A 27,282-nucleotide genomic window follows, 5' to 3' on the forward strand; every position below is an offset into this window, starting at 1 on the left:
GGTGCCCTCAACACGAAAGCATCTATCCGCTCCTTGGGCCTTCCCATCATTGCATGCTGATGAGCCAAATGACGCCTTCGGCGGGCCCGCTGGCCCTGTCTCGGGAGCCCGGTTCTATACGCACAGCCCTCCCGTCTAGGCCAATGTCTTCCAGGGCTCGCGACACCGCCGAGGCCGATATGCAGGACCAGGCCCGCTCTCCGCTTGACAGGGACAGCCGGGCGCCCCGACGCTCTCCCGGCAGCGCCTCTCCGGACTCAAAGACCAATCTGATCAACGCAGAACTCGGTTCAACGAGTGTCCCGAGTTCAAGCTCTACCATTGGAGGGGGGAATGCAAAGACTGGTAATGCTCACGGCGGGCAAGTCTGCAGGTCAGTCGGCTCAACCTCCGTCTTGAAACGCCGATCCGAGTGCTGACTGCAGGACAGTAATTGCGGCACCACTCGAACGCCGTTGTGGAGGCGATCCCCCCAAGGAGCGACGATATGCAATGCCTGTGGATTGTACTTGAAGGCAAGAAATACGTCGAGGCCAACAAGCCTCAAGAAACCGCCGAGTATCGTCTCTACGGGCTCGCCTCGCTCAACTCTTAGCAAGACCAACCCGGCATCCAAGGCGCCCTCGAACTTGGCGGGCGCAAACTACGTCTCGGCCGAGCAGACACCGACGGGAACATGCCCCGGCGGTGGACGTTGTAACGGAACCGGTGGTGCAGCAGGCTGCAATGGGTGTCCGGCGTTCAACAACCGCGTGTCCAAGAGCGCGCAGCTCAACGTCACGCAGAGACAAAAAGGCTGTTCGGATTCGGCGGAAGGCGCAGCAGACGAACCTACCCCGATTGACGTGAACGCTCTTCAGGCACTGAAGAATCAAGATGCAACCGTTGTCATAGCATGCCAAAACTGTGGGACCACGATTACGCCGCTATGGCGGAGGGACGAGAGCGGACACACAATTTGCAATGCTTGTGGTTAGTGTTTCCGAAGTGCCTCGTCTCGGGCGCAGAACTGACTGGACGTGTTCACAGGTCTCTATTACAAGCTCCACGGGGTACACAGGCCAGTCACGATGAAAAAGGCCACAATCAAGAGACGCAAACGGGTTATTCCTGCCTCGCAGGAAGAGGAGCAGGACGAATCAGCCGAGTCGGTGGGCGCGCGCAGCCAGGGCCAGACGCCCGAGAGGGGAACGGAAAATGAGGATGGGTCCATCAACCTGGGACTACGGCGACGACCGGACCATCCCTTGACCATTGAGCCCGAGCCGGTGGCAGGGTCAAGCAGGCAAAGCCCTCCCCTGCCATCTGCGTCTGACCTCGCCGCATATCACCAGCCGAGAGGAGGGCCGCGAAACGTACCAAGCCCCCCCAACGACGACAATCGGCTGCCGCCAATGTCTTCGATGGCGGCAGTCGTAAGTGACAGGCAGTCGTCCTTGTCACCGGCATCATTCCTCTCGTCGAGACGAAAACGATCCTTTTCTGCGACGGAGACAGACGCGGGGAGCGCGACGGACAGCGGCCACGACAACGCGAAACGAATATCTTCCATCAAATCCATTCTGAACCCTCCCATGTCACACGACGGCCCGATTTCGAGACCGAGCAGCGTCGATAGAGATTATACGCTCCCACCGCTTCGAGGATCAAGCTCGGGTCTTGCACCCAATGGCAGCCCCGTGTCAGCACCAACCGCCAACCCAGCTGGGTTTGGGCGACTGAATGGGGTACAAGGCGCCCGCGATTCGGGAGCAAACGAACGGCTCAAGGCTGAGCGCAGGCTGGCTCTGCAGAGGGAGGCGGATCAGATGCGGGAGCTGCTTGCTGCTAAGGAGCGAGAGCTAATGGAGCTCTGAAACAGCCAAGTTGAAAAGCCGCGAGACTTGAGCATCTAGAATGCTGGTGACTGGACGAGAGGGTTTCTCCCGTCAGAGCGAGGAGTCAAGCGGATTTTGGATGTGAGGTCGAGGAATATAGCCACGGAAGATACGGAGTCTTGGTGGGCGACTTGGTGGCACGTTGAGGTCTTTTTGACCCGGGCCGTTGTCTTTTTCACAAAAGAGAGTGAACAGCAGCCTCCAGCAGGGCTTGTGTTGACTGGCACGACTGCATGGGCTGGTCTCATCATAGATGGCTTAGCCGCGTGAGCGCGGTGACAGTGTCCTGGTGTCTGATCCTCATGGCCTTTACGACGTTGAACAGGAAACATTTTGATTCTTTGGCTGCCCTATGGCTTCGCGACGTCTTTTGCGCGGCATCGTTAGATGCTGAATGGCACCTACACGTCCTCGGCTGACGGCATGGGCGGATAAGCGACGAGCTGCCCTGGTTTGAAAGTCTAATCACCCGCGTTCGAGCAGATGCACCGACGGTTTGCTCGATGGAGGTGACAGATATGGTGACAAGTATGCCGTGTAGTTGGACAAACATAGGCGAAAAGTCATGAGCTGACTGTATTGCATGGTTGTCCATGGCGAGACGCGACTTACTAATACGAGGTGCGCCGGAGCGCGAAGGAAGACAAGGCTATTGGGCGCGACCTTGACTCATTCATTGAAACCGAGGCGCAGAGGACCTCGTTTCAGCGGTGGAAACCTGGGGTCAGCGGCGGAAATCTCGAGACGAGGGCTGAAAGTATGTATCTGTCGAGAATTGGGGGGGGGATGCGCTTTGAGACGCATACCGTAGGCACATGAGGAGCTGTTCCAGGAAGGCGCGGGCGTAGGCGGCGGCGGCGGCGGCGGCGGGGTGGGTGCCGGAAGCGGGATCGGGGAGGAGCGTCGCAGGAAGGGCCGACAAGTAATAACACGTAATTACAGTATGACTGGCGCGCCGACGCCCTACCAAGTGACGGCGCCGATCGGTGGGTGGGGCGGTGGAGAGAATGAGCGGACGTTGGTTCTGGTAGCCTCTGCCGAGTCATTGACGACGAGAGAAGGTTCTAGAGTCATCTACCGGCACATCTGACACTCGGAGACAAGCGTTATCACATCTTATCTGCATCCTTGGCCGCAAAGAGCATCTACAGTACAGTACAGTGTGGATCAGGCAAGGCAAGTACGTAATGAAGGCATCTACTGGCTCTTTGCACGACCTGGCTTGACGACGAAGCGGCGGTCTGGTCAGCCCCTTGACTCTGGGAAGGTGGCGGATGCACAGGCATGACGGCGTGCCAGATAGTCGGGTCAATGCATGATTGGTCGTTACAGCATTGTCTTCTGTCTATGGATAACTATTTGGTAAAAGAGGAGAGGCAAGGATGACGAGAACTGGAGAGTCTGCCACACTCTCTCATTGGATTTGTGCGTACATGCTGTTAGAACCTGCAAGTGTGTACGAATATAAAGCAAAGAACGCCAGTCTCCTTCAGCCCTTCGACATGGAACAAGACGCATCGTGTCAGCCCAAGGGCGCAGAATTGACATGAAGACTGGGCCGTTGGGCGCGTTGGAACCCCTGACCACCCCGCCGAAAACCGGGACCGCTAAGGAGACGCCGGCCCGGCTGTAACTTACAGTACATCTATTTTGCGCGCGCATCATCGGCTCGTGACTCCTCGCCCCCCTTCAAAGAAGCCGCGCTGTGCTGGTGACGACGCGCAACGGTAAACATATACGAGTTACGGCGTCTGATCGCACATCAAACAGCCGGTCTCTCCACACCGGAACTCGGCTGTACGTACTTGAATCTCAGCGGATACCTAAGGTACCTAAGGTATCGAGCAGGAGGTATTAGTTACGTACCCCGAGGTGCTAAAGGTAGTTTCCCCTCCTGGTGGTCGCTCCTCACTCCGACGGTCGGACATCAAGAGCCGCTGCAGATGTAGTTCGGGGAAGGTGCCGCCTCAACACCACCACCTCCCTGCCTTCCTTGCCTATACGTGCACGCATTTCTCCAATCTCGTCCCGACTGGATACCCCCGGTCGAGGTACCTTCAATTAGTAAGATAACCTCTGCCCATCAGACAAAAGCATCCTCGCCCGCCCCATCTTGATGCCCTCCCCTCCCATTTCTCCTTGCTACTACCTGTACACAAGAACTTGGACATCCTCCGGACGAATATAATTCACGCCCCTGTGTCTTGTGCTCACGGCTCACGGTCCCGACGGAGCGGCTTCTATTTCTGATCCATCCAATTGTCATCGCCGCCCTTCACCCTTGTTGGGTGACATCGGACCTGCGCCCTTCCGCTGGCGCCCTGGCTCAATACGCCCTGGCTCAACACGCCTTTGTCTTGATCGAGTGCCATGCTTAACGAGATGGACAAGTTTATCGATTGGAACCAGGCCGGCGTCCCCGAACATGACCCTCTCCTCTACGCCATCGCTCCGGGCGCTGACAATGAGGACGTGGACCTCTTCTTGGCCAACTTCAACGACGATGGCTTCGATCTTGGTGCTCTCGACCACGTCGACGACAATGAGGACGCTCTCATTGCTGCCATTGACCTGCCCATGGATGGCACCCCTGCCCTCGACTTGCTGGAGCACACCGACGTGCCCTGCCTTCACTGTGACCTCGGCGCCTACTCTTGCAAGAAGATACGCGAAGGTCGCTACAGGGGCTACTGCACTAGCTGCGTGGCCCTCGGTGTCGAATGCAGTTTTGCTGGCCTAACCCTCGACGCTGAAGCTACTACTCTTCCCGCCAACCCTTGGCCCGTCATCGGCCATCATCCGTTGACTACGTACACCGCGGAACCGCTCCGCGAGACGCCTCAGATGACACCCACATTGTCGTTATCTGACCTGCTCAATCCGTCGTCGAGCGTCCCGGCCGAAGACGTTGGCATTGTGGCCCCCAGGCCCGGGCCCCCTCCCAAGATTGGCGCTCGCTTCTCCAGGGAGTCGCTGCGCATCCTCAAGAACTGGCTGTCCTCGCACAATCGGCACCCGTATCCCAGTGACGAGGAGAAGGAGGCTCTCCAGCGCCAGACGGGCTTGAACAAGACCCAGATCACCAATTGGCTCGCAAACGCCCGTCGCCGGGGCAAAGTCCAGCCTCCCCGCTCGACGTCGCCTCATGTTGGCGCATGGGCTGGGCCCATCGAGATCCCTGCGAGGCGCGGCACTCCCGCTGTCGAGGCCATGAACCCGCTGCAGCGTTGGGAACATTCTCCACCAGAACACGAAGCTGCCTCGGTGACAGCCATTGCTAGGGCCGTCACGGCGTCGTCGTCGTCTGCCCTATCCTCCAGACTCAACAGCCCCTTCAGTCTCAACTACACCGACGACGGGTCCAACAGATCCCTCTGCAACCAATCTTCGACCAGCAGTCTGGGCACCTCGCAATCCAGCAACGGCTCCCGCAGCTCTGCCTACTCGCACGGCTCCCGAAACTCCTTCGGTTCCTTTGGATCCGCCCCCTTTAGTGCCAGGGGCCGACGCCGCCGGCGCCGGAGGGCGGCGCCCAAGCACGCTAAGGAGAGCACCACGTCTCTGACCGCTCCGCTCAAAACTTTCCAGTGTACCTTCTGCACCGACACTTTCAGGACCAAGCATGACTGGCAGCGGCATGAAAAGTCCCTCCATCTCTCCCTCGAGAGATGGGTCTGCGCGCCCAACGGCCCTCGAACCATCAATGCAGATAACGCTCAGTTGTCTTGCATCTACTGCGGTCTCGCGAACCCTGACGACGCGCATCTGGAAACCCATAATCACTCCGCGTGCCAGGAGCGGACGCTGGAAGAGAGGACCTTTTACCGGAAAGATCACTTGAACCAGCACCTTAGGCTGGTCCACAACGTCAAGTTTGCGGACTGGTCTATGCGGCAGTGGAAAGTGGCCAGCCCGGAGATACGGTCTCGCTGTGGCTTCTGCGGCATCGTCATGGACACTTGGACCATCCGTGTTGACCACTTGGCGGAGCATTTCAAGACTGGTTACTCTATGGCTGATTGGAAGGGTGACTGGGGTTTTGATGTGCCTGTCCTCGACATGGTTGAGAACTCGATTCCTCCTTGTACGTGGGCTCTGCACCGTTCTCCAAGCCAGTCATACGTGTCTAACCCGCGAAATAGATCTCATCCACCACGAACGCATTTCTCCCTTGCCATACGTGGCCTCCCATTCACCTCCCGAGTCCCCGCGAAATGCCTACGAGCTAATCAAACTGGAGTTGGCTTACTTCGGCGCCAATTACTGGGAGCAGCATCAACGGGCGCCGACCGACGAGGAGATGCAGCTGGAAGGGTGCCGTGTTATCTTTGCCTCGGAATTGCTGTCGCTGCAAGGCGTCGCGACGCAGGACTCGTGGTTTCGTGACCTTATTATGAGCTCCATGACTACCGCGAAGAAGGCCCGTTTCGGTCCGCTTCGTGGTGCCGCCGAGAGCAGACTCGCGTCGCTCAAAATCAACGGCAAGGACAATCTCTTTGAAGCGTGCCCCATGGAGATCCAGCTGCAGGGTTTCGTCAAGGCCAAGCAGCTTCTGGGCCTGACAACAATGGACGACGAGCTACAGGAGGAGGCTTGCAAGATCGTTGGACGGGTCGAGGAGGTTTGCACCCACCCGTCTGAGTCTGTCGCCAACTGGTTGTTGCGTCTCATCACGACTTCAACAGACTGGCTGGCAGACTTCCGGCGCCGAGCACATCTCCCACGTACCGAAGACGTTCAGGACATGACCATCAGGTCCACCGACCCCAAGTCCATCGACTCCACAATCCACAGCTACTCGCGGCTGGAGCGTGAGCTGACCGACTTTCTGCGGCTGCGGAGATCCGCGGGCGTTGAGCCCACAGACGAGGACCTCCAGAAGCAGGCGCGTATTATCATCTACGAGTTTGACGACGGCTGGAACCAGACTGCTGCCGACAACTTCCACTGGCTTGAGGCCTTTAAGCAGCGCCATCCCCCGGAGCAAGGATCCCCGACTACCTCGATGAGCTGTCCCGAGCAAGGCGCGACGCAGCCCTCAACTGCAGCCTCGGACCATACCCGGACTCCGTCGGAGGCCTCGGTCCCGGCTGGACATAACGACTTTTCGGACTTGCTGAAGCCAGGCGTCAACAACAATGCGAAGCCTATGACGTCCTTCCTCAACGACGCCAATTGCTACCTTAGGCTGGCCAAGGAGATGCGGCGGTGGGTCAAGTCGACCATGTCGCCGAACAATCCCAATCGGCATGTTCCGACGGACGAGGAGCTGCAGTATCAAGCTAGATGGATTCTCTACGATGAGTAGGTCCCTCTACCGGAACCGTCTGGACTTGGATAGAGGCTGACTTGTTCGTTTAGCGATGACCCGTGGAACCAGACCGCGGCAGACAATGCGGAGTGGCTGCAACGATTCAAACGAGATGTTGGCATCGTCAGTGGACCGGGTCCCGGGTTGCCCCCGGGTTATGCCTGGGCACTCGAGCAGGGTGGTACCGGCTTCGCGCCGCCGTATGCATTCCCCAAGGGCCACGTGGAGCCCTTCGAGGACAACGTTCGAGTGAATATGCGGCAAGGGGCCAAATCGTTTGGTGCGGGGCAATGTGCGGCAAACAGCTTCCTAGAGACGTTGACGTCGGATAACTGTCGGCTGCCGAGCGTGTTTTGCTCGCGCGAGCTAGAAGGCGGGCTGATCAGGTTCGTGGATGAGAGCATCAAGGACAGTGGCCGACAGCCCACGGACGAGGCGATCCAAGCCAAGGCCCGGGAAATAGCCAAGTCAACCGAGACGGCAGCGGATGACCCGGTTCTCCTCGGGAAGTTCAAGGAGTGGATACGGGACAAGCTACCACACAGCCTGCCAGCCGAAGATGTGGATGCGGATGTCAGCCTGCCCTGTCTGCTGCCTACGGACATGGAAGTCGACATCTCAGACGAGCAGCTCGGTGACATCTTGCAGGGCCTGGAATTCGATGTTGACCCGGCTGGCACCAACACAATATGCTAGAGGTGGCAACCGATTATGATCTGAGGAAGCCCAGGGCGATTGGGCAAGGCGAGGAAAAGGGCAAGAGATTTGGAGTTGATGGAGGAGGTTCAACATGCGATGCGTCATAAAAGACTTGTGTTTTGCCTCAACCCAAGTCTAGATGTGCTGCAGGCGGGTAAGGAGCATGGATTTTTTATTACACCTGGTAAGCTGGGCGGCGTTTACCGAGCTCAGTTCGTATTTAGTTGATTCAACGAGGAGCGGATCTGGGAGGCGAGGCCGCCGACACGGGCGGACTCTTGAGCAATTTCAGAGGCATACACGTGTAAGCTGGCTCGATGACGGCCAGGACTAACAAGTGGCATAGGCTAAAACAATCTCACTCTACTATAGATATCGGTGCTAAAATCCGTACTTTTCTTTGTCCGTGTATAACCTAAAACGAGCCAGGCAATAATTATCTTCTATGTATATAGTACAATCACTAAAGTTGCTGTAGCAAATCCCTCGACTGAATTGAGGCGATTCAACCAACTACAATCTGTCGTTGGATTCACGGGGCCACATGAACCTATGAACTTCCCTCTCAGTCACCAGAAAACAGTGAAGGGCCTTGTAAACATGGCTGCCCATGGAGCATCGATTAAGCAACTGTTCCACGCCAGGACAAGTGGCTCGTGTTTGCGGTTTTTATTCGCTTGATAACTGAAAGTATGCCCGAGATAGGTGAGCGCCTGCGACTTAAGCTCACCGAACTTTCAAAGGTCGGGGCGGGAAGTTGAGTATAACAAGGATGAGCGAGTACGTAGTTCGGGATGGAAACTTTAAATAGAGGAGGACACGCAAGAGTCGAGGCAATCTGGAATTCTTAACTTTAATTCTCGACTCGAAAATTATAGACGTGTTATTAATTTTTTCCCCCTCATTATGACAGAAGAGGCCGATGTTACACTGACCCTTCAAGCTCGGGTGTATTTTTCAATTTCGTTGGTTCTCACACGGGCAAAGCCGTGAGGATTGTACCTATACTGCTGTTGGAGGCACCTACGGGCTTACCGAGCCGGAGTGGAGAGGCCGTTGAAGGGGCCGCGAGTGGCGCTGCTGGCGGGAAAGTGCTTTCAACAGTCTTTGCTGCGTCCACACGCCTAAACCTAGCTGGGTTCAAACGGGCATAAAGTGAGAGAGAAGGATGCTGATGCGGAGACTTATATTATTATTAACGGGGACGACACTGCCGGGCTCTGGACTACGTCTGGCAAGTCCTTTTGTAAGACTTGTGCCATTCCAATCGGATAATAAGGATTTTGAATGAAATGTCCACAGTTCTATACGTGCTTGTAAGGAGGAGCTGCTCCCACCAGTCTAGATAGATCATCGTCTTTAATCCACAACAGCGCCCGCGTGCCTTGTCTTGTAATTCTGGCCAAAAGACCTTCGTATCGCCTCTTCCCCTCTTTATAGTGATGTTTAATGTTTCCCCTATCCTGCGCTGGTTGCCCGTAATTTTTGAAAGGGCTAGCCTCCCTCCAACAAGCTCGGCAAAGGGGGTAGGTATATTAAATCTGCGAGGTAAAAGGTATAACTAATATCACTGGGCTACCTTTTCAGCGGCGAGACGTCTATGCGCCTTAATGCCTTAGTAGAGGCCGCCATATGGCTCGGAGGGCTAAACCAGACGGAGAGGACAGAAGGTTCTAAAGAGTACATGCGTGATTGTTACAGGATGTCTTGGAGGCCCTGTGACAAACGGCTGCGCGAGTCCATCTAGACAGCGATGCCGGATGGAGCGAGTAGTTTGATGTATTGCACTGAGTTCTCGAGAATCAAGTCGTAAATACATTGGGCGCAGCTGCAGAATCACAACGCCTAAAGATTTTGAGCAGAGATGAGCTCACTGCCACGAGTTTCTTGTGAGGCATAGCAAGTGTCCACAGCGTAGCTCCTGCTGTGCTGCATTGTGCTGCTTCAAACTCGCGACTCTGGCTGCTCACCACACGAATGAGTCACCCCAATCGATCCGGCAACATGAACCCCATTTACACACTTGCCCTGGGACTTGCTTGAGCCGGACTGTGTCGATGCCGTAGCAGGTGCGGGAGACTGCGTGCTTCGCGGACCCGTGCCGGGACGCATCCCGCTCTTAGAAGGGTGAGTCTTCTCGGAGCTAGTAGGTGGACTGAGTGATTGCCTGGGACGCTTAGACCGTAGCCGCTCAGTGTCCGATGACATGGAACTGGACCCAAGACTCAGTGACGGATCACCACAGTCCAACACCGCCGACTCTTTCCTCGGCTTCTGTGAATCGTCCTCCGTGTATAAATATCGGGGGGTGGCGACTCCCTCGCTATCGTCGTGGACGTCGTAGTCGGTGCTGTCAGCAATGTTTAGCTGAAGCGCACTCTCATTGTGCTGCCAGGCAGTATATGCTGAGCGATCCACAGATCCAGGCTGTCCGTGAGAGGCTGGGATTTCTCCGTGTGCCTCGGTGATATCTTGAGTCAATTTCGCAGCTTGAGCTGCCCTGGCGTTCGCGGTCTGTATGAATGCGTTTCGGTGCCGTCTAGATAAGTCCCTAGCGTTCCTGAATGCTGTAACGCCCCGTCGAAAGGTGTTGATGTCTCCAGTCAAGGCATACGCTCCTAGCTGGGACATGTGGTATTCGGGCCGCCCTTGTCCGGGTGCCTCGGTGATGTCTTCTTGAACCAATCTAGCAGCTTGAGCTGCTCTGGCGTTCGCGGTCCGTATGAATGCATTTCGGTGCCGGTTCGCCACATATCTGGCGTTCCTAAATGCTGTAGCGCCGCGTCGGAAAGCGTCCACGTTGCCAGTCATCCCCCAGGTGTCAATCTGGGTCATATGGTACTCGGGCCGCCCTTCTACGGTGCTCGGCGCCGTAGCGTGGTGCGCGTAGAGCTGAAGCGTGCCGGTGCCGGCGTAATAAGTCGAGCTGTATGTGTACGCATTGCCGTCGTATATCGGTTCGGCCTCTCCGTATTTTTGCAAATCCTGCATAATGCGGGCCCCGTATGCCCCATCGTAGCACGCCTGCCTCTGGGCCACGGATGGATTCCCATCTGGCCCCTTTACTTCGAGGAAGAAGTTTGGTGCTACCGGGACGCGGGGGTGCTTGGTGGGGAAGATAGTTGATCGAAGATTCTGATCGTCCCTGAGCTCTTGACTAAGGTCTTGTAGGCGAGCTCCGTCGAAGAAGTCCGGTTTCGGCTTTACCGCGCTTTCGCTCGTGATGGGCTCGAGCTCGGTGAAGAGAACGTTTTGCTTCCTAGGAATGTTAGTGTTCCCACAAATCGTAGGAATAACTGTAGCCATGACATCACTCTCAAAGGTAGCTTGGATGTTTCTCTGTCGAAAGTCTCGGAACGCTGACTGTGGGAAACGGGAGGGAGAGAGAGAGGCCCTTTCGGCCAACAGCTCATCATAAGTATCGCCCAAATTGCCAGGTTCAGGATCCGGAAGGCCGTCCGTATAGTCGTATCCTACCGGATATATCTTATGGTCGATAAGATGTTGTTGAAAGTCCTTGTTGTATGCGGAAGACTTGCCGCTTCTGGTGTCAACCTTGATTGCCTTTGTCGATTGCGTCCGTCGACTTCGAGAAGGCGTCGAGGAGGATGGAGTGGCATCCATGACGGGCGTGTCTTGCGTCGGGCCAGAGAACTATTGAGCATTAGACAGCACTCGACAACAAGCAAACGGGGACTTACCCCTCGGAGATGACGAAGATCTGGACCGCCGCGTCTTGCAAATCGAGCAAGGTCTCCGTCAACCGGGGCTATGGGCAGCGTGGGCTGGCGCGGGGCCTTGCTTCGCCGATCGAGTTCTCGCAAGGCACGCGGCGTGAGCCAAACCTTGGACAAGTCGTCCCAAAACGAGGGTGGAAAGTTGGTCTCTCGATGGCCTCTCGCCGCCTTGAGTCGCCTCGCTGGAGTGCTATCTTGGGAGAGACGGTCTGTGTTCGGTCTCTTTCGATTGCACACACTCGCCATGGCTGGTGTTGTACAGAAGTGGCATCAAGTTGAAGCATTGGAGGGTCCAGGCCGGGGTAAACGGCCGCCTCTCAATATGCGACGAGACATGAATGATTGGAGAGGAACGCGTTGCCTGCCAGGGCGCGGGTACGGGGGCTTCGCTTGGAGAGCTGGAAGCCCATGATTAGCCGCCCACACTTGCATAAAGGAGGGTGGTCTCTCTCGGTCACAAGCCGCGCCATATGGGAATACTTGCATGTTGCGTCGACTGTGAATAGTGAAAAGTGTCAGCGGGGATGACCAACGTCCGGCCCCAACGCGTGGAGTGACGTGAATGACGTGGGCATGGGCGGTAATTAGCGGCACCGGATAAATGGTATGCCGCCCGCACACCCATCCATATCTCCCAAGCCAATCAAATCGAATCAACCAACGGTGCCGCGCAGGCGGGGCATGATAGGATGAACGAATGTATTGTCAGTCGACTGCTACATACTCTTTGGATATCCGTTTGCAGCCAGATGAACAGGGAAATCTATTGCTCTCCGCATATTATGTATATATTTATATAGTCATATTACCTGCGGACCCACTCTTTAAACAAGGACGGCGCAATCTATATGCTCTGTCTTAATATAACGACCTAGTAGTTAACCAGTAATGTTAAACGCATAGTTATTAATACACTAAAAAAAGAAGAAGTAGTTATGTACCTAAGTTAAAGTCCGTTTCCTATAGTTAGCTACCAAACCAAATTCCTAACAGACATAGGGGATTGATTAAGCATGAAAAAGCCAGGACGGGCTGTAAGGGTACAATATTACGCCTACGTGTATTAAATCCGACAAAAGCCAGCAGATGGCTATATCTCGCAACTCACCTTGTCCGCTGCCAGTGCCGTCTTCGATCCAGCGCAAGCCGTCCGAGGCAGAGCGACAGGATCCCGTATGCCCCATATCAATCAGCCAGGTCATCAAAGCACTTAATCACCTCCTCGCCGCCCAGTCTGTGCCCTCTAAGCCGGTCCGTGGTCTTGAGCCCCCTCCTCTTCTTCTCCATCTGCACCTCCCAGAACTTGATATACCTCTGGACCGCGCCTCGACCGTCGGCCACTTCAACCCGTCGCATCAGCTCCTTGTCGACCTCGTCACGCACATGGCAGTCCGGCACCGCTCCAGCCTCGAGAAGCACCTCGACGTTGGGCCAGCAGCCCCCGAAGACGGCACCGTTCAGGGCACTGCCGTACTGGCCCCCACTGATGTCCACTCGAGCGCCGTTTTCCAGCAGCAGGCGCACCAGATCAGCGGATCCTCTGTTGGCCGCGGCCTGCAGGGCTGTGCCGAATGGTCCACCTCGGGCGTCGATGTCGATGTTAGGGCAGCTAGAGAGGACAAGTTCGGCTTTGGTAACCCTCAGACGCGTGCCATGCAGATATCTGTCCCCCAAAAACGAACACATGAATTGAAGTGGGAAACCGTAGTCCCCAGCCGCGAGGTTGACGTCGGCGCCGCAGTCGAGCAGGAACGTTATTCTATTCAGGCTACTTTGTTTAGCCCGAAAAGTGTCCGTTGCGAGTGCCCAATGCAGGGCGGTTCCGTATTTCCCCCCTGCATCGTTGACGTCGACGCCCCGATGCAGCAGCTGCAGCATCAACTCTGGGTTGTAATGCTCAACGGCGGCATGCCACGCACTGCCGTAGGCTCCGCCCCGGATGTGCACGTCGGCGCCGTGCTTAAGCAGTAGAGGGACCGAGTAAGGGAAGAGATCACAGCATATTGCTGCTTGAAGTGCTGTTCCATGCACTCCACCCTCGGCATTGACTTCGCTGCCACGCTCGAGCAGCATTTGCGCCACTTTGGTTTTGCTTCTAGTTTTAAAGCAGGCAGCCTGCAAAGCCGAGCCATAGAGGCCGCCCCGTGCATTCACATCGGCGCCCCTCGCCAGCAGGAGCTCCACCAATGTGTCTGAGTCTTGTTCGTCCGTTTTTAGAAATCTGGCGCACGCAGCCTGCAGGGCATTGCCGTAGTGGCCGCCTTGTGCATTCACATCGGCGCCTTTGCTTAGCAGGAGCTCTACCATGGTGTGTCTGTCCATTTCGGCCCCTGATAGAAATATGGCACACGCAGCCTGCAGGGCATTGCCGTAGTAGCCGCCTTGTGCGTTCACATCGGCGCCTCTGTCCAGCAGGAGCTCCACGACTTCGGTTTCGGCCTGGTATGCGGCGCATGCAGCCTGCAGCGCATTGCCGTACTGGCCGCCTTGTGCATTCACGTCGGCGCCTTTGACCAATAGCTGCTCGATGATGCCTCTTCTTTTGCTCTTCTCTATCGGGTGAGGTGCTGCTCCATGGCCCAGAAAGCAGGCCGCCTGCAATGCCGATCCCAGGTGGCCGCCCACGGCGTTGACGTCGGCTCCTCTGGCAAGGAGAAGCTCCACAATCGGGCCACTGCCTTCCCAGCAAGCGGCTTGCAGAGCGTTGCCGTACTTCCCTCCTTGTGCGTTCACATCGGCGCCCTCGTCGAGCAGCAGACGCACAACTTCGACTTGTCCAGTACCAGCTGCCGCGTGCAGTGCCGTGCCGCGCTCATCTCCGCTGTCTTTGTTTATATCGACACCACGGTCAAGGAACAATCTCAGACACTCGAGGGACTGAACGGCCGCCGGCAGGACACCATCCGTTATTTCGGCACCGCGGTCGAGGAGAAGTCGCACAAGGTCGGGATGCCTCTCCGCTGCAATCTCCAGAGCCGATCTTTTCCTTCTGTCGTCTCCTACCTGATAAAAGCGTCTCCTGCCGTGCTGTACTGCCACGCCGTTCACGTTGGCACCATGATCCAGTAGTAGAGATAGCACATCCTCATGCCCTTTATGTAATGCAGCTAGCAGTGCATTTCCGTAGCAACGGCTTTCGGCGTCAACGTTCGCGCCCATTCGAAGCATGAGCTTTGTTAAAGCTTTGCTGCCGTGGCGCGCCGCATCCTGGAGGGTCAAATCCAAGTCCTCTTGCGTCAAATACTCGACATTTGCTAGCAGCATTTCCGTCGTCTTGGTGAAGCCCTGCAGGGCCATGATGCGGTAAGGTCTGGTCAATAACTCGTCACCTTCAGGCATAAGATCTATAAATCCAGGCATAGGATGTAAAGGAATTGAACAACTCAAGAAAGTGCCTCGACCTATCATACCAAGCAGGCTTTGACTGCGCACGGCTGCCGCGCGTAGTGCCGCTCTCACGACCTCTTTCGGCCAGAACTCGCGCGAAACATTTTCCAGATGAGCTGACCAGAATTCGGCCGCATAACGAACCAGCGGGAAATCGTTACTGTAACTCTCTGATATATCGCGTTGCAGGATGTAGGCAAGAGACGACCGTGCAACGTGTATGTTTGCATCCACGTCCGTGAAGGAAAAGTTTGCAGCCGGCCCTTCAGAGATTCGGCTACAAGTCAAGTACTCTTGAACAGAGTAGTGAGACAAACGGACCTGAACATTCCCGAACCGGGCGGCCACCGTAACGACCAGGCCGGATGACAGGTACTTGAGGACGTTTTCTGGTCTGCAAAGTCGCTCGTTTGCATCCAGTATGGCGTCCTTGTCAAGACGTAAGATGAAGATTTCGGCGACTTCCTCGATTGTTAGGGGCGTCATCGAGCAGGCAAGCCACTTCAGGACGCCCAAGACCTGCGTCTTAAGTTTGGGCTCGATGTTTTGAAGCATTCTGTCGTAAGTCTTGTCGAGTCCGTCTGGGAGATTCTCGAGAGCTTGGCGCACTTCTTGATGGCTACTGACGCATTCCTGAAGGGCTTTGAGCTGGCAAGAGACATACTGGAACCTAGGTCGAGCTGGTGAGCCGCCCTATCAAAGTAGCAAGACACACAACGTGCCAATGTCAGTCCCAATCAAAACTTACATCCCTTCTGCCTTTTCCATCAGCTTCTTTCTTGCATATGTCTTGAGCTCGCTATCCCACTGATACTCGTCAGACTCGAGCGCCGCATCGATATATGCGCTAATGTTAGAGTCGATGGCCGCTCGATGAGCTGTCAAGTCAATAGCGGCACTCGGCGGCAGAGAGAGCTTGGTCATGGCTGCGTTGATATCCTCCTCCTTGCGACTGGTGCAGAAGATGTGCATATTGTCGGGCTGGGTTCTGACGATGCGACTCAAGACGCCAAGGAGCACCTTCCGCTCATTGTTAAACCTCGGGCATTCATCCAGCCCGTCAAGAACGATATAGACGGCCGAGAAGCCGTTGGAAGTAGCCATCAATGCCTCCTCGAGCGATTCTAAACCCGGGCGTTGGCCCTTCTCTTTATACTCGTAAAACTTGCTGATTAGCTGCGGTGTGTCACGCCGATGCGCGTAGAGCTGTTTAACAAGTGATGCCAGCATTGCGGCTAAGTTCTGAGTTTTCAAATCGCTGAAGCTAAAGTAGAAGTATGCGAGCGCTGTCGAGGGGGCGGAATCGTTTAGCCTCAACAGGTGTGTGATGACGGACGAGCTTAGAACGGATTTCCCTGAGCCGGCTGCAAAATGTAAGCTCATGGAGAGGCGCCGGCTTCGAATTAGCAGACGCACCGTTCCCATGAAGCCACAAAAAAGACCTTGGATCTGCCTTCCACCATCTGAAGTCATCGTTGTCCTTTACCAACCATCTGCTAGTGTCGGGAATTGACCTCACAGGCCCAATGTCGTGTAAGCCAGTGAGCTCCCTGTACTTAGTGTTGTTTAACTCAGAAGGGTCGATATTGCTCAGCCAGTCTAGGATCTCTCTGCGCTTGGCGTCGCTGACGGGTTTGTCCAGCCAATCTAGGGTTTCTTGGTGGCGTTTCTGTTGTGCCTTTTGAAACACCATATTGCCCCATATCTTTTTCGCGTCTTCGAAAGCCTTTTCCTTGCGACGAACGTTCGCTACCATCGCGTCCCAATCGTTGCAATTAATCACATCAAGGTAGATTCGAGAGGCTGAATCTTTGGCAAGGTAGCGGTAACTCGATGCTAAAAACTTTAGGATCTGCCGATAAAGCTCCCCTAGAGAATCTTTATATTCGGAAGAAGAGGGTGAGAGAAATTGCTGGTCGTTAGGCGGCTCGTACCGGTGGTTGCTTGTATACAGGTCCTCCAACATCCGACTCCGGCCGATGAGAGACGATACGTATTCTATGCCTTCTGCCAGGCAGGCAGCCTGCTCCGGTGGGTTTTGAAGAATCTGAAGACAATTAGCTCAGTGTGACCACCGGAACGTGCTGCTGCGAAAAATGACTGACCGGCAGCAGTATCACACTGACACCCGCCCACGCTATGGATGCGAACCAATTTGCGTCTAAGACGCCTCCGATGTGGGCGTTGGCCCAGTTCACCGCTTTAGACATTGAATGAACCAGGTGTTTGATCTGGATTTCGGAGCCTCTGATATCGAACTTCCATAAGCCTTTATCGACTTGTTCCATCTTGCGCCTAAGCGCTTCCTCCATCAGGTCCTTTTTGTTCGCACCGGGGTAGACGTCCAAGCCCTCGCAGAGCTTTGATTCATACTGATCGACAAGACGTTTGTCGTCCTTTCGTAGTTTCTCGTATGCCCAGCCCCAGAGCTCGTGAATCGGCACTTCGTGGGCTGCGGGGAGCGACGACGATTGAGGTGAAGAAGTCGGAGTGTCGGACTCTGCTCCATGTGTGAGGGGAGGCGCAGGGGCATTGGAGTCGATGCTCTTGGCCGGCAAAGGACTGCCTTCGGCTCGGGCTTGGGCTTGTAGGTGTTGGCCCGACCCCTCTGTCTGGTCCGATCGACAAGGGTCGCGATTGGACTTGGAGCGATTGCGGACCAGACCTTTGACCAGTTTTCGCATTGTGACTGTGATGGGGAGATGAAGGGAAGACTTGTGCTCAGATGTCGCGATCAGTCAGTACTGAGTAGTAGAGGCTTTATGGCAGCCCCTCTTTGCTCACGTGGGGTTTGAGTCAATCGTTGGATGCCTCTTCATCAGCCGCTGCAGTCAAGTTGGCTGTAAGCAGGAGGGTGGCAGAAACGTCACTGTTTCTTGGAAGTCTGCGCCCAGCTCTGCGCCCAGCTCTGCGCCTCTACCTACGCCTGCCTCTCGCCTGCCTCTACGCCTACTACCTACCTTTGCACCTGCTTTACGCCTCGAGAAAAGGCAAAAGGGATCCTAGATAATTTTTTTTATACGGATTATATATATTATCTAGTCTATAGCGCGAAATAGTAGAGAATAGATAGGAAAAAAGATAGAGTAGTATTAAGTAATAACTATAAGGGCTTTTGCCCTATATAGGCCTAGACTAGGGTCTTAGCTAAGTCTATATATAAGCGGCCTCCGCGTCCGTATAGGCTAGGCCCGTACTTCTCTTCCTTTTCCCCCTCATAGATTATTAACCTTCTTCTAATAGACCGCACCTAAGCCTATACCTCTGCCTACTCTATAATAGTATAATCTACCCTTTATTTTACCCTCTCCGTATCCCTATATATAGAATAGCTATTTTTTTTTAGCTGCCTTTAAAGCCCACGTTTAATTACCTAGTCTAGTTAAACCGCCCCACCGGTATATACGCACGCGAAATATCCGCACTCCTATAGTCGTAAAATTAAGGCGAACGTAATACTTAGTTCGCCTAGGCAATTAAGAGCCTCTTATAATAGCAGGGCTCCGCACGACTAAGAGCGGTACTGCCGTACCTTAATAAGTTCGACGGCTCCTCTATAGAGCTCGAGCTATAGCTACTTTATATAGAAGCAAAGCTCTATATTAATAGCGCCGTAATAAGGGATATCCGCGCCTAATTTAACTATCTTTACGCGAGCCTATCCATACGCTTATAAAGGTATCTCTTACTATTTACGCGTACTAGTATAAATAGACTAGCCGACCTCCTCGCGAAGCTATATACTAATTACGGCGAACTTAATATAGCTAAGTCGGTAGGCTAAGAGCTTATAACGCTTTATTAAAAGTAAAGTAAAGCTATTTTAGCTTACCTTATATAGTTTAAAGAAGTGCTTTATTAAGTAGATATATATAGCTAGCTTAATATAGTAAAGTATAATTACCTTATTATAAGCTTAAATATAGATTAGCGTACTTATTTAAGCGAAATATCTATATTACTAGATATATATACCGATCTCGTCTACCTTCTTCGCGAGCTTAGTAGTAATAAGTTTTTTTTTCGTCTTTTTCTATAATATAAAAAGAGGATAAAGCTAATAATACTATAGATATCTCTATCTCTACCTTAAGGACCGAGGATAAAAAAAGGTAGCGATAGGAAGGTCGCTATATAGGCTATAGTAGTAAATCCTATTAGTTTTTAAAGTACCCGCGCCGGGAGGCGCGGGTAAACGCACTTTAAGCAGTAGAGGGGCGCACGCGCTAGGATAGAAAGAAGGTTAGGTTTAACGATAGCGACTCTAGCGACGAGTAATCTTAGTAACGCCTCTATAGGCTTCGTCGGCGTTCCCTCGCGTACGGTAGCAGCTGCTATACGGACGGGATATATGCCTATAGCGACCGAAAGGGCGGCTAAGATATAGGAAGGCCGCTAATATAATATAACTATAGCGAAAGGGAGTGCCTATATAGCCCCGTATAGGAGGGAGCGGAGCCTTATATACTAGAGTACCGTCCCCTACGTTGCGGTACTAGGAGCTACTACCGTGCGCCGATATAGGGGGGGCGGGATACTATAAGCTTACCGAAGCTAGCTACGCGCCGTTCTACGTACCTCTGCTCCCTAGCTATAAGTGCTAAAGCCCGACTCTTAGGGCGCGGCCCCTACTAATAATATAGTCTATCCGAGAAGCTTGCTTAGGAGGGTATTATACGTTATTTGCTAACGTTTTTTCTACGACTAAGCGTGCGTAGTCCGCGCGAGGGTTCCGTCCCCCTAGGCGCGGTATTAGGTATTATTTAGAGGGCGCCTCTTTAAAAGCCGGGTAGGGGTATAATATAAGGGCTTTGCCTTATATAGGCCTAGACTAGGGTCTAGGCTAAGCCTATATATAAGCGGCCTCCGCGCTTATATAGGCTAGGCCTATACTTCTCTTTCTTTTTCCCTTTATAGATTATTAACCTTCTTTTAATAGACTATACCTAAGCCTATACCTTTACTTACTCCGTAATAGTTAGTAGCTTTATCTTATAAAGGTATTTCTTATAGTAACTCTTATAGTTACCTAAGGTAGTAGAAAAAGCTCTCTACTATATAGAAGCTAGCTTAGAAAAGAGGGGGGCTTAAAAGGGTCCTACTTATTAAAGAAGATTAAATTATAAATAGTTCTATCTATATAAGCTTATAGCTCCTTTACCTACTTATCTTAATCTTAAGGTTTTATAAGAATCGTCTTATAGACTATAAGGGTAGTAAAGTTATTTTTCGATATTATTATAAAAGAGGGGGTAGAAAAGTTAGTTAAAAATTAGCTTTTTAAATAAAAGAGGTAAAAGGAAGCTATAAGGGATATAAAGAAGGTGCCTTTTATAGTAGCTAGAAGGTATAAGAACTCTATTCCTCCTAGGCTTATAACTTATATAAAAGAGATATAAGAAGTATATATAAAATATATAAAGGTAAAATTAAAAGTAAGGGGTTAAAGAGGTAAGGTAAAGATATTTAATTCTTATAAGGGTAGTAATTATAATAAGGGAGTAATTATTATATTACCTTAATTATCCTTCTTTCCTCTATCTAACGCCCCTCTTTATACCTATCTAGTATCTTAATTAATAAAGAAGATCCTACTTAAAGAAGCTACTAATATCCTTTTAACTACCGAGTTTTTTACTGGTTTTTCCCCTCCTTTCTAGCCGTTGCCGGCATATCCGTCTTATCTCTCGCTACCTCTATAGGAAGCTATCGCTACTTCTGCTTCCCCTCATGCTCCCACCCTCCTCTCTGCACCTCTTTTTAGCTCCTTCTTTTAAACCGGTTTTTTAGCTTCCTTGGTCCCTCTTGCCAAGGGATATCTCCGAGAACTGCGAAATCAGGCCACGCTTCGCGACAAGGAGAGTATAAGGCAACCAGCAACCGCTACGATAGTATCCTAAATCACGATTAGTAGATATAATTCCGTTTATAAGGCTAGTAGCTATCCTCCTCTAGAAAAACCTATAGAACGGTGGAAAGCACTATAAGGCAATCTTTATAATATAAAAACAGCTAATTAAAGTAGAAAGAGCAGTGCTTATATAAACGATACATCAATATCTGCCAAAATTTGCTCAGGGCTGGACGAGTCAAGCTGCTGAAATAGATTTTCGAGTCGCTTCGGCATCGAAGATACCATCCAGGACTCGTATATCCTTGCATCACAACTGATTCGAAACGAGTGATCATTCTTCCCGAGTTGAATTTCCACCTGCAAAGCATATTCGTTGAACCATTCTTGTTGATTGACGCTTTGCCACTTGCCGAATCCCACCTCGTCGCTATCAGCCTCCGGTTGAACAATAAGCAGTGTCTGGAACATGCATGATGTCCGGCATTCAGGAGATATTTTGGCTATTTGAGCCAGCCCGGCTTGTTCAAAGGGGGTCATGTCGATCGCCTGTTGCTGTATCTCTTTGAGGTAGTCCGAAACTTTCTGATTGCCAGCCAAGTTCACGCGCACTGGGACTCTGGCGAACGTCGGGGCTGCCATTGACTCGATGTTAGCAACCGGGGCATTTCTCCCGGATATTGCCACGCCAAGTACGACATCTTCGGATTTTGTCATCCACCCAACGAAAATGGCCCAAGCAGCTCGGACAAGGCTGGAGATCGTGGTGTCTCTGGAGCGCCGTTGCGGTTGCCTAGCTCGATATTGAACCAACATGAATGGTTTTGGCTGATCGACTAACGGAGGGAGCATCGGATGCGGCTGATAGTTGCAGCCAGCTAGAGCGTTGCGCCAGTAATTGCGGATCCGCTGGTCATCTTGTTGCGATATATACTTGACATATTGCTGGAACTGAGGTCCCTGTATGAGCGCCTCGCCCTGATATGCACGCTTGACCGCATTCATTATCAGAGGAACTGACCATCCATCGTAAAGTGCATGATGAATCGTCCATACAAACCACTTTGGTGTTCCAGTGCTATCGCTGATGAGCGCATATCGAGTTAGTGGCCGGCCTAGCTCCATTGGTTTCTTTCGGTCGTGCGTAATATATTCATCCAGGTCCTTGGACTCAATCCAATGAATGTCTTCATCCATCACTATTTGCATAATACGGAGACCATGTTTAACAAGCCTTGTACGTAAAATAGGCAAAGCATGAGCAGCCTGTTGCCAAGCGGCGCGCAGTTCTTTGCCTGTTACGAGCGGCGCTAGCTCTAGAACATTTTGGGCGACATAATCTCCCGTTCGCTTCGACTTCAAAGTTATGAGGGATTCTTGAAGAGGCGTACACGGATATGCATCGCGTATAGCAACTTGCTCTAGTTGATAGCAGTTTGAGATGTCGCGAAGGAAGGTAGCAGCAGTCAACCCCTCACCTAACAGCGAGAAGGGCGATATTGCTTCGAGAACACCCAAGTCCTCTCGAACGCTTTGTCTGGCAAGGTCTTGTAGTGCTGGTTGGCGGAAAATGTCTGCGACGGCTAGTTGTACGCCAACTCGGCGGGCTTCGCCCACAAGCTTCATCGCGGCAATTGAATCGCCTCCGAGATGGAAAAAGTTGTCGTCTAATCCGATGGAGGGAGGCTCGATACCTAGGACTTGTCCCCATATTCTTTGCATCAGCCGCTCAACTTTGGTCGTTGGCTGTCGAAGACTCCGTGGCTCTGTTGTCGAATCGAGCAACTGCTTGTGAAGGGCCCGGCGATCAATTTTGCCGCTCCGGTTGAGAGGCATCTTGTCCAAAACTTTGATTGCCTGGGGAATCATGAATGAAGGCAGTTTGGCTCGTAGCATCTGATTGAGTTCGTCCAGCACATTTCGGACCCGTTGCTGTCGAATCGGTTGATTGGTTAAAGAGTGGTATTGGCGGCCCTGATGGTCTGTAGGGAATTTAAACAACGCCCTGGCGACACGGTTTGGTACTTTGGGGCAGAATACGGCATCTAGGCCACCACGTTGAGTGTGCTGTCGGGCCCAGCTAATTTCAACTTGGTGGCCAGTCTCTTGAGCCAGGTCAACCAAGTCAACTACCGAAAGAGACGGACAGGCTTCGGCGATTAGACGTAAGGATTGGACCCAATCGCCACTTTGAACCCATTCCCCCCTTTGGGCGAGTTGGTCGACAAGGTGTCGCTCGAAAATGGTTTTGCGGTGTGGAATATTGCTCAGAGCAACGACGGAAGATGCAGGCGACTCTCGTAAGAGTTTTGAGAGAGACAAACTGTCTAAACCTCTGGCGGAGAAGTCAACCCATTCATCACGGGCAATGTCGTGAATTTCCAGCTGCTGCTGCGTACAGCTGCTGGCCTTGAGGTAAATCACGGCGGCATACCGATAGCAGCTAAGCTCGTTTGAGGCACGCATCCTCTTGGGGAGGATCTCGACGTGTGCAATCCGATTCGGAAAACGATCTTGTAGCGCTGTGAAAAAGGCAGGGTCAATGAGCAGCTCTGATTCTGCTGCCTCCATGTCATCCACCATCCGCTGAAGCATGTCTTTCTGCGCCCCAGAGCCCATGGTGTACAGAGCTCTGGCAGCGAGAAACTCTCTGTGCAAACAGTACGATCGGACGTCACCAAAGAAGATTGTGGTAACGCTCTCCAGCTGGAGTAAGCTCTGGACGGTTTTCAGAAGGTAGCCTTGAGTTGGGAAGTACTGCACCACGGAGTTGAGTATAACCAGGTTCGGCGCAACAGGCGTATCCAGAAGATGCAAGTCCATGGCAGTGGCTTGGAATATCTTGACTTTATCCGCAAGCCAGGGCATGAGCTGGGCGGTCTTGCGAACAAAATCAACAGCGTTGGCTGATGGTTCAAGGCCGACATAACTCTGAAGGCCGTCGGTTAAGTTGAAGAGAATCATGCCAGAGCCTGTTCCTATCTCGAGGATGTGGGCCGGCCGGCTTCTGTCGAGTATTGTTTCGATGGTGTCGTCAAGCCACTCGTTCATGTGCTCAGTAGAGATTTGGGTTCCATCAAGCATAGATGTCCATCCAATGAAGTCTCTGCCGACGTTGTGAGGGAGCAGTTTGTCGAAAGAAGAGTATACTTCTGTATCGAACTGAGTCTCCCACATCTTGATGCGCTGCGCCTCTCTATCAGGTTCCGGTTCGATGTGGCATCCAGAAAGACGTTGCTTGATCGTGATGAAGCTGACGAGTCGTGGAGGCTCACTCTGATGGCTCTGCAGGACGGTGGCGGCGCCATCAACGTGCTCGTGGCTGCGGAGGACGTGCTCGATCTCTTGAAGCTCAACTCGCTGCCCCCGGATTTTGACTTGGGAATCCTTGCGTCCAATGAAGACAATTGTTCCCTCTTCGGTGTAACGAGCCAGGTCGCCAGTTTTGTACACTCGGCCATGCCGTCCGGCCTGGCCGCGCGACCCTCTCAGCAGCCAAACCGGATCGTCAACAAAGGCCTTGGCAGTCGTCTCCGGGTCGTCCAGATACCCAAGGCCGACAATAGGTCCCTCGATCAGCAATTCACCAATGCACCCCAGCGGAGTTAGCTCGTTGTGGTCTTCCGGATTCACGATCCAAGTGACAGCGCCCGCGCCGCTGCCGATGTGGAGGACTCCTTGCTGAGTGACTGCGTCGCAGTTCATGGTGCTTGATGGGGTGCATTCACTCGGGCCGTACAAGTGATGGAGTCGTTTTTGGCCCCACCATCTCTCCACGTCTACGTTAGACAAAGGCTCGCCACTGAAGATTATCGTGTCCACTTCTGGGATGTTTTCGGGCCGCAGAAGCCGAGCCACAGAAGGTGTCAGGTCGAGAGTGTTGGCCTGCAACGACGATATGCTGCCCTCCAGGTTATTTATTCTGTCCTTCTCGCTTGGCACGCAAATGCAGCCTCCTGCAACCAGAACGGCCAGGATGCCGTTGATAGACACGTCAAAGTTGTATGACGCAAAGTCAAATAATCTTGAATCTGTCGCAAGTCCCAACAACTTGACCTGATAGTGTAGAGCTGAAGTAACATTTCTATACGAGATTAGGACCCCTTTCGGTGTACCTGTGCTGCCGGATGTGAAGATGATATAGAGGATTGACAAGGGATTAGGCTCAGGAACTCGTACTGCTGCGCTCTGGTCTTTTGGGGTTATGAAAAAGTCCGAATCAATTACAATCGTGTTTTGTACTAATTGATAGCCCAAATTTCGGTTAGAAAACGAAGATAAAAGTATATCACTTTTTACCTGTTTGATAATTGCCTGCAGTCGCTGTTCTGGAAGAGAAGGGTCGAGCAAGATGAAGCCGCCGCCTATCTTGACTATACCGAGTATAGCAACTACCGTCCACTGGGACTTGTCAAAACAAAGAGGCACTAGAACTCCTGGTTTAACGCCAAGCCCAACAAGCTCGGAAGCTAGAATCGTGACAAGGTGGTCCAGCCTCTCGAAGGTGAGCTGACCGTCCCAAGCACAGATGGCAGGCGCCTGGGGCCGGGTGCGCGCGTGCTGGGCAATCTGTTGATATATGCCCTGGTCATCTGGACACGGAACGCTTCCATTCCATTTCCAGATCTGCTCCAAGTCTTGGGGTGTGATGAGCTCCGTCTCTGCTATCGTCTGGTTGGGGTCTGCGACACTAATCTGTTGCAGCAGGAGTTCAAGGCGTTGCAGCAACCCCTGTGCTATCCACGGTTCAATCAACCTCGAGTCGAACATGGCCGAAGACTTGATCCCGTCTGCTCCGAGACATAGCTCAATTGTCAATGCATAGGTGCAAAAGAACTTTTGCTGAGAATAGGTACCCTGCCACACCCCCAGGAGATGCTGGCCAGCGATAGCCTCGTTCGGCTGGACGACAAGGTGAGTCTGAAACCTGCAAGCTTCTTTGCCGGCAGGACAGATTTTGGAAATTCTTTGGAGACCGGTCTGCTCGAAAGGGATCATCTCTGTCGCTTGCCGTTGCACTGTCTTCAGATACTCTGAGACAGTCTGGTCTTTGCCCGGCTGTAGGCGCACAGGAACCGTCGCAATTGTAGGAGCCGCCATCTTGTCGAGATGGGCAAGAGGCGCACTTCTGCCCGACACAGTCATGCCGAACACGACGTCTCTGGAGTTGGTCATCTGCCCGAGAACGATGGCCCACGCCGCGCGAATGAGAATAGCGGTAGTTACGTCTGTGTGCCGGTTTCGGGGCTGTTTGAATGCATGGTCGATGATTCTGTCTGCCACTGGCTGACTCAAGGATGATGGCAGCGCTGGAAATGGTGTATGCTCGTAGCCTGCAAGAGCGGTTGCCCAGAACCTTGATGTTTCCTCCTTGTGTTGAACCATGATGTATTTAATGAACGGCTGGAAGGGAACCGGAGGATCCACCGGCTCGCCACGATATGCTTGATCCACAGCATCTAATATTAGAGGCGTGGACCATCCATCGTAGATGGCATGGTGAATCGTCCAAACAAACCAAGTAGGAACTCCGTTGTCGTCGTTCACAAGTGCGTAGCGACTGAGCGGCTGACCCATCTCCATCGGCTCTTCTCGGTCAGACTTGAGATATCGATCTAATCCGGTTGGGTTAATCCAGCGAATCGGCTCGTTTAGAATAACCTGAATAAGGCCGGTGCCATGCTCCATCACCCGGGTACGCAAGATTGGCAAGGTGCTGGCCACTTGTTCCCACGCCCGGCAGAACTTCTCAATCTCGACATGAGAATCTAGTGTGAGCACATCCTGTGATATGTAATCGCCGGTTCTTTTCGATGTCAAAAATATCAGGCCTTCTTGAAGCGGAGTACACGGATACGCGTCGAGGATGGCGGCCGGGTCTAGATAGGGGCGAACAGGCATATCCTCCAAGAATGAAGCGGCATCAACCCCATCGCCGAGCAGAGAAAAGGGGGCTATCTCCTCTGGGGCATCCCGGCATTCCGAAACAGTCTGGTTGGCGAGATCATGCAGCACGGGGTAACGGAACATGTCCGCGACGGTGATTTTGATGCCATCCTGCCGAGCTGCGGCTGCTGCCTTCATTGCAGTAATCGAGTCGCCCCCTAGATGGAAGAAATTATCTTCTACATCGATCCTATCAGCATCCACGTGCAGAACTTGAGACCAAAGTCGCTGCATGTACTGATCTGCTTCTGAAATTGGCTTTCTCTTGCGCCCTTTACGTGCCGTCGAAACCTCGGCGAGCTGTCCAACCGAGAAGGAGGCCCCGATCTGCCGTAGTTGCTTGCGGTCAATCTTGCCTGTGCTGGTCATCGGCAGCTTTTGGACAGACAAAAACACGCTTGGCAACATATAGGCGGGCAAATGTTTGGACAGGTCCTTTTCAACCTCTTTCGGAACCAAGAGAAGCCGCACCAT

At 52.9% G+C, this 27,282-nt stretch overlaps 5 protein-coding genes across 5 annotated transcripts; 2 read left to right on the top strand and 3 right to left on the bottom strand.

Annotated features, from left to right (window-relative positions):
- Window positions 1-143: 143 nt before the first annotated feature.
- HRG_05003 (GATA zinc finger domain-containing protein) lies at window positions 144-1,856 on the top strand (the record flags this gene model as incomplete). Its single annotated transcript, XM_044863474.1, has 5 exons — window positions 144-373; window positions 431-505; window positions 596-972; window positions 1,030-1,268; window positions 1,335-1,856. 5 exons carry the CDS (start codon window positions 144-146, stop codon window positions 1,854-1,856), a joined length of 1,443 nt encoding a protein of 480 aa, XP_044722088.1.
- A 2,391-nt stretch (window positions 1,857-4,247) lies between these two features.
- Window positions 4,248-7,884, top strand: HRG_05004 (tc5 transposase DNA-binding domain-containing protein; the record flags this gene model as incomplete). Its single annotated transcript, XM_044863475.1, has 5 exons — window positions 4,248-5,323; window positions 5,372-5,549; window positions 5,724-5,961; window positions 6,020-7,181; window positions 7,239-7,884. 5 exons carry the CDS (start codon window positions 4,248-4,250, stop codon window positions 7,882-7,884), a joined length of 3,300 nt encoding a protein of 1,099 aa, XP_044722089.1.
- Window positions 7,885-10,438: 2,554 nt separating this feature from the next.
- Window positions 10,439-11,870, bottom strand: HRG_05005 (uncharacterized protein; the record flags this gene model as incomplete). Its single annotated transcript, XM_044863476.1, has 5 exons — window positions 10,439-10,454; window positions 10,502-10,911; window positions 10,954-11,146; window positions 11,294-11,541; window positions 11,589-11,870. The coding sequence occupies 5 exons, from the start codon at window positions 11,868-11,870 to the stop codon at window positions 10,439-10,441; spliced, it is 1,149 nt and encodes a 382-aa protein (XP_044722090.1).
- A 939-nt stretch (window positions 11,871-12,809) lies between these two features.
- HRG_05006 (ankyrin repeats (3 copies) domain-containing protein) lies at window positions 12,810-17,695 on the bottom strand (the record flags this gene model as incomplete). The annotated part of the gene is made up of 5 exons (XM_044863477.1): window positions 12,810-14,953; window positions 15,035-15,681; window positions 15,760-16,375; window positions 16,428-17,058; window positions 17,117-17,695. 5 exons carry the CDS (start codon window positions 17,693-17,695, stop codon window positions 12,810-12,812), a joined length of 4,617 nt encoding a protein of 1,538 aa, XP_044722091.1.
- A 5,212-nt stretch (window positions 17,696-22,907) lies between these two features.
- On the bottom strand, window positions 22,908-24,567 carry HRG_05007 (AMP-binding enzyme domain-containing protein; the record flags this gene model as incomplete). The annotated part of the gene is made up of 2 exons (XM_044863478.1): window positions 22,908-22,942; window positions 23,187-24,567. 2 exons carry the CDS (start codon window positions 24,565-24,567, stop codon window positions 22,908-22,910), a joined length of 1,416 nt encoding a protein of 471 aa, XP_044722092.1.
- Between the last annotated feature and the right edge of the window lie 2,715 nt (window positions 24,568-27,282).

This window comes from Hirsutella rhossiliensis (assembly GCF_020360975.1).
Source record: "Hirsutella rhossiliensis strain HR02 chromosome Unknown scaffold00004, whole genome shotgun sequence".
Classification (NCBI taxonomy): domain Eukaryota; kingdom Fungi; phylum Ascomycota; class Sordariomycetes; order Hypocreales; family Ophiocordycipitaceae; genus Hirsutella; species Hirsutella rhossiliensis.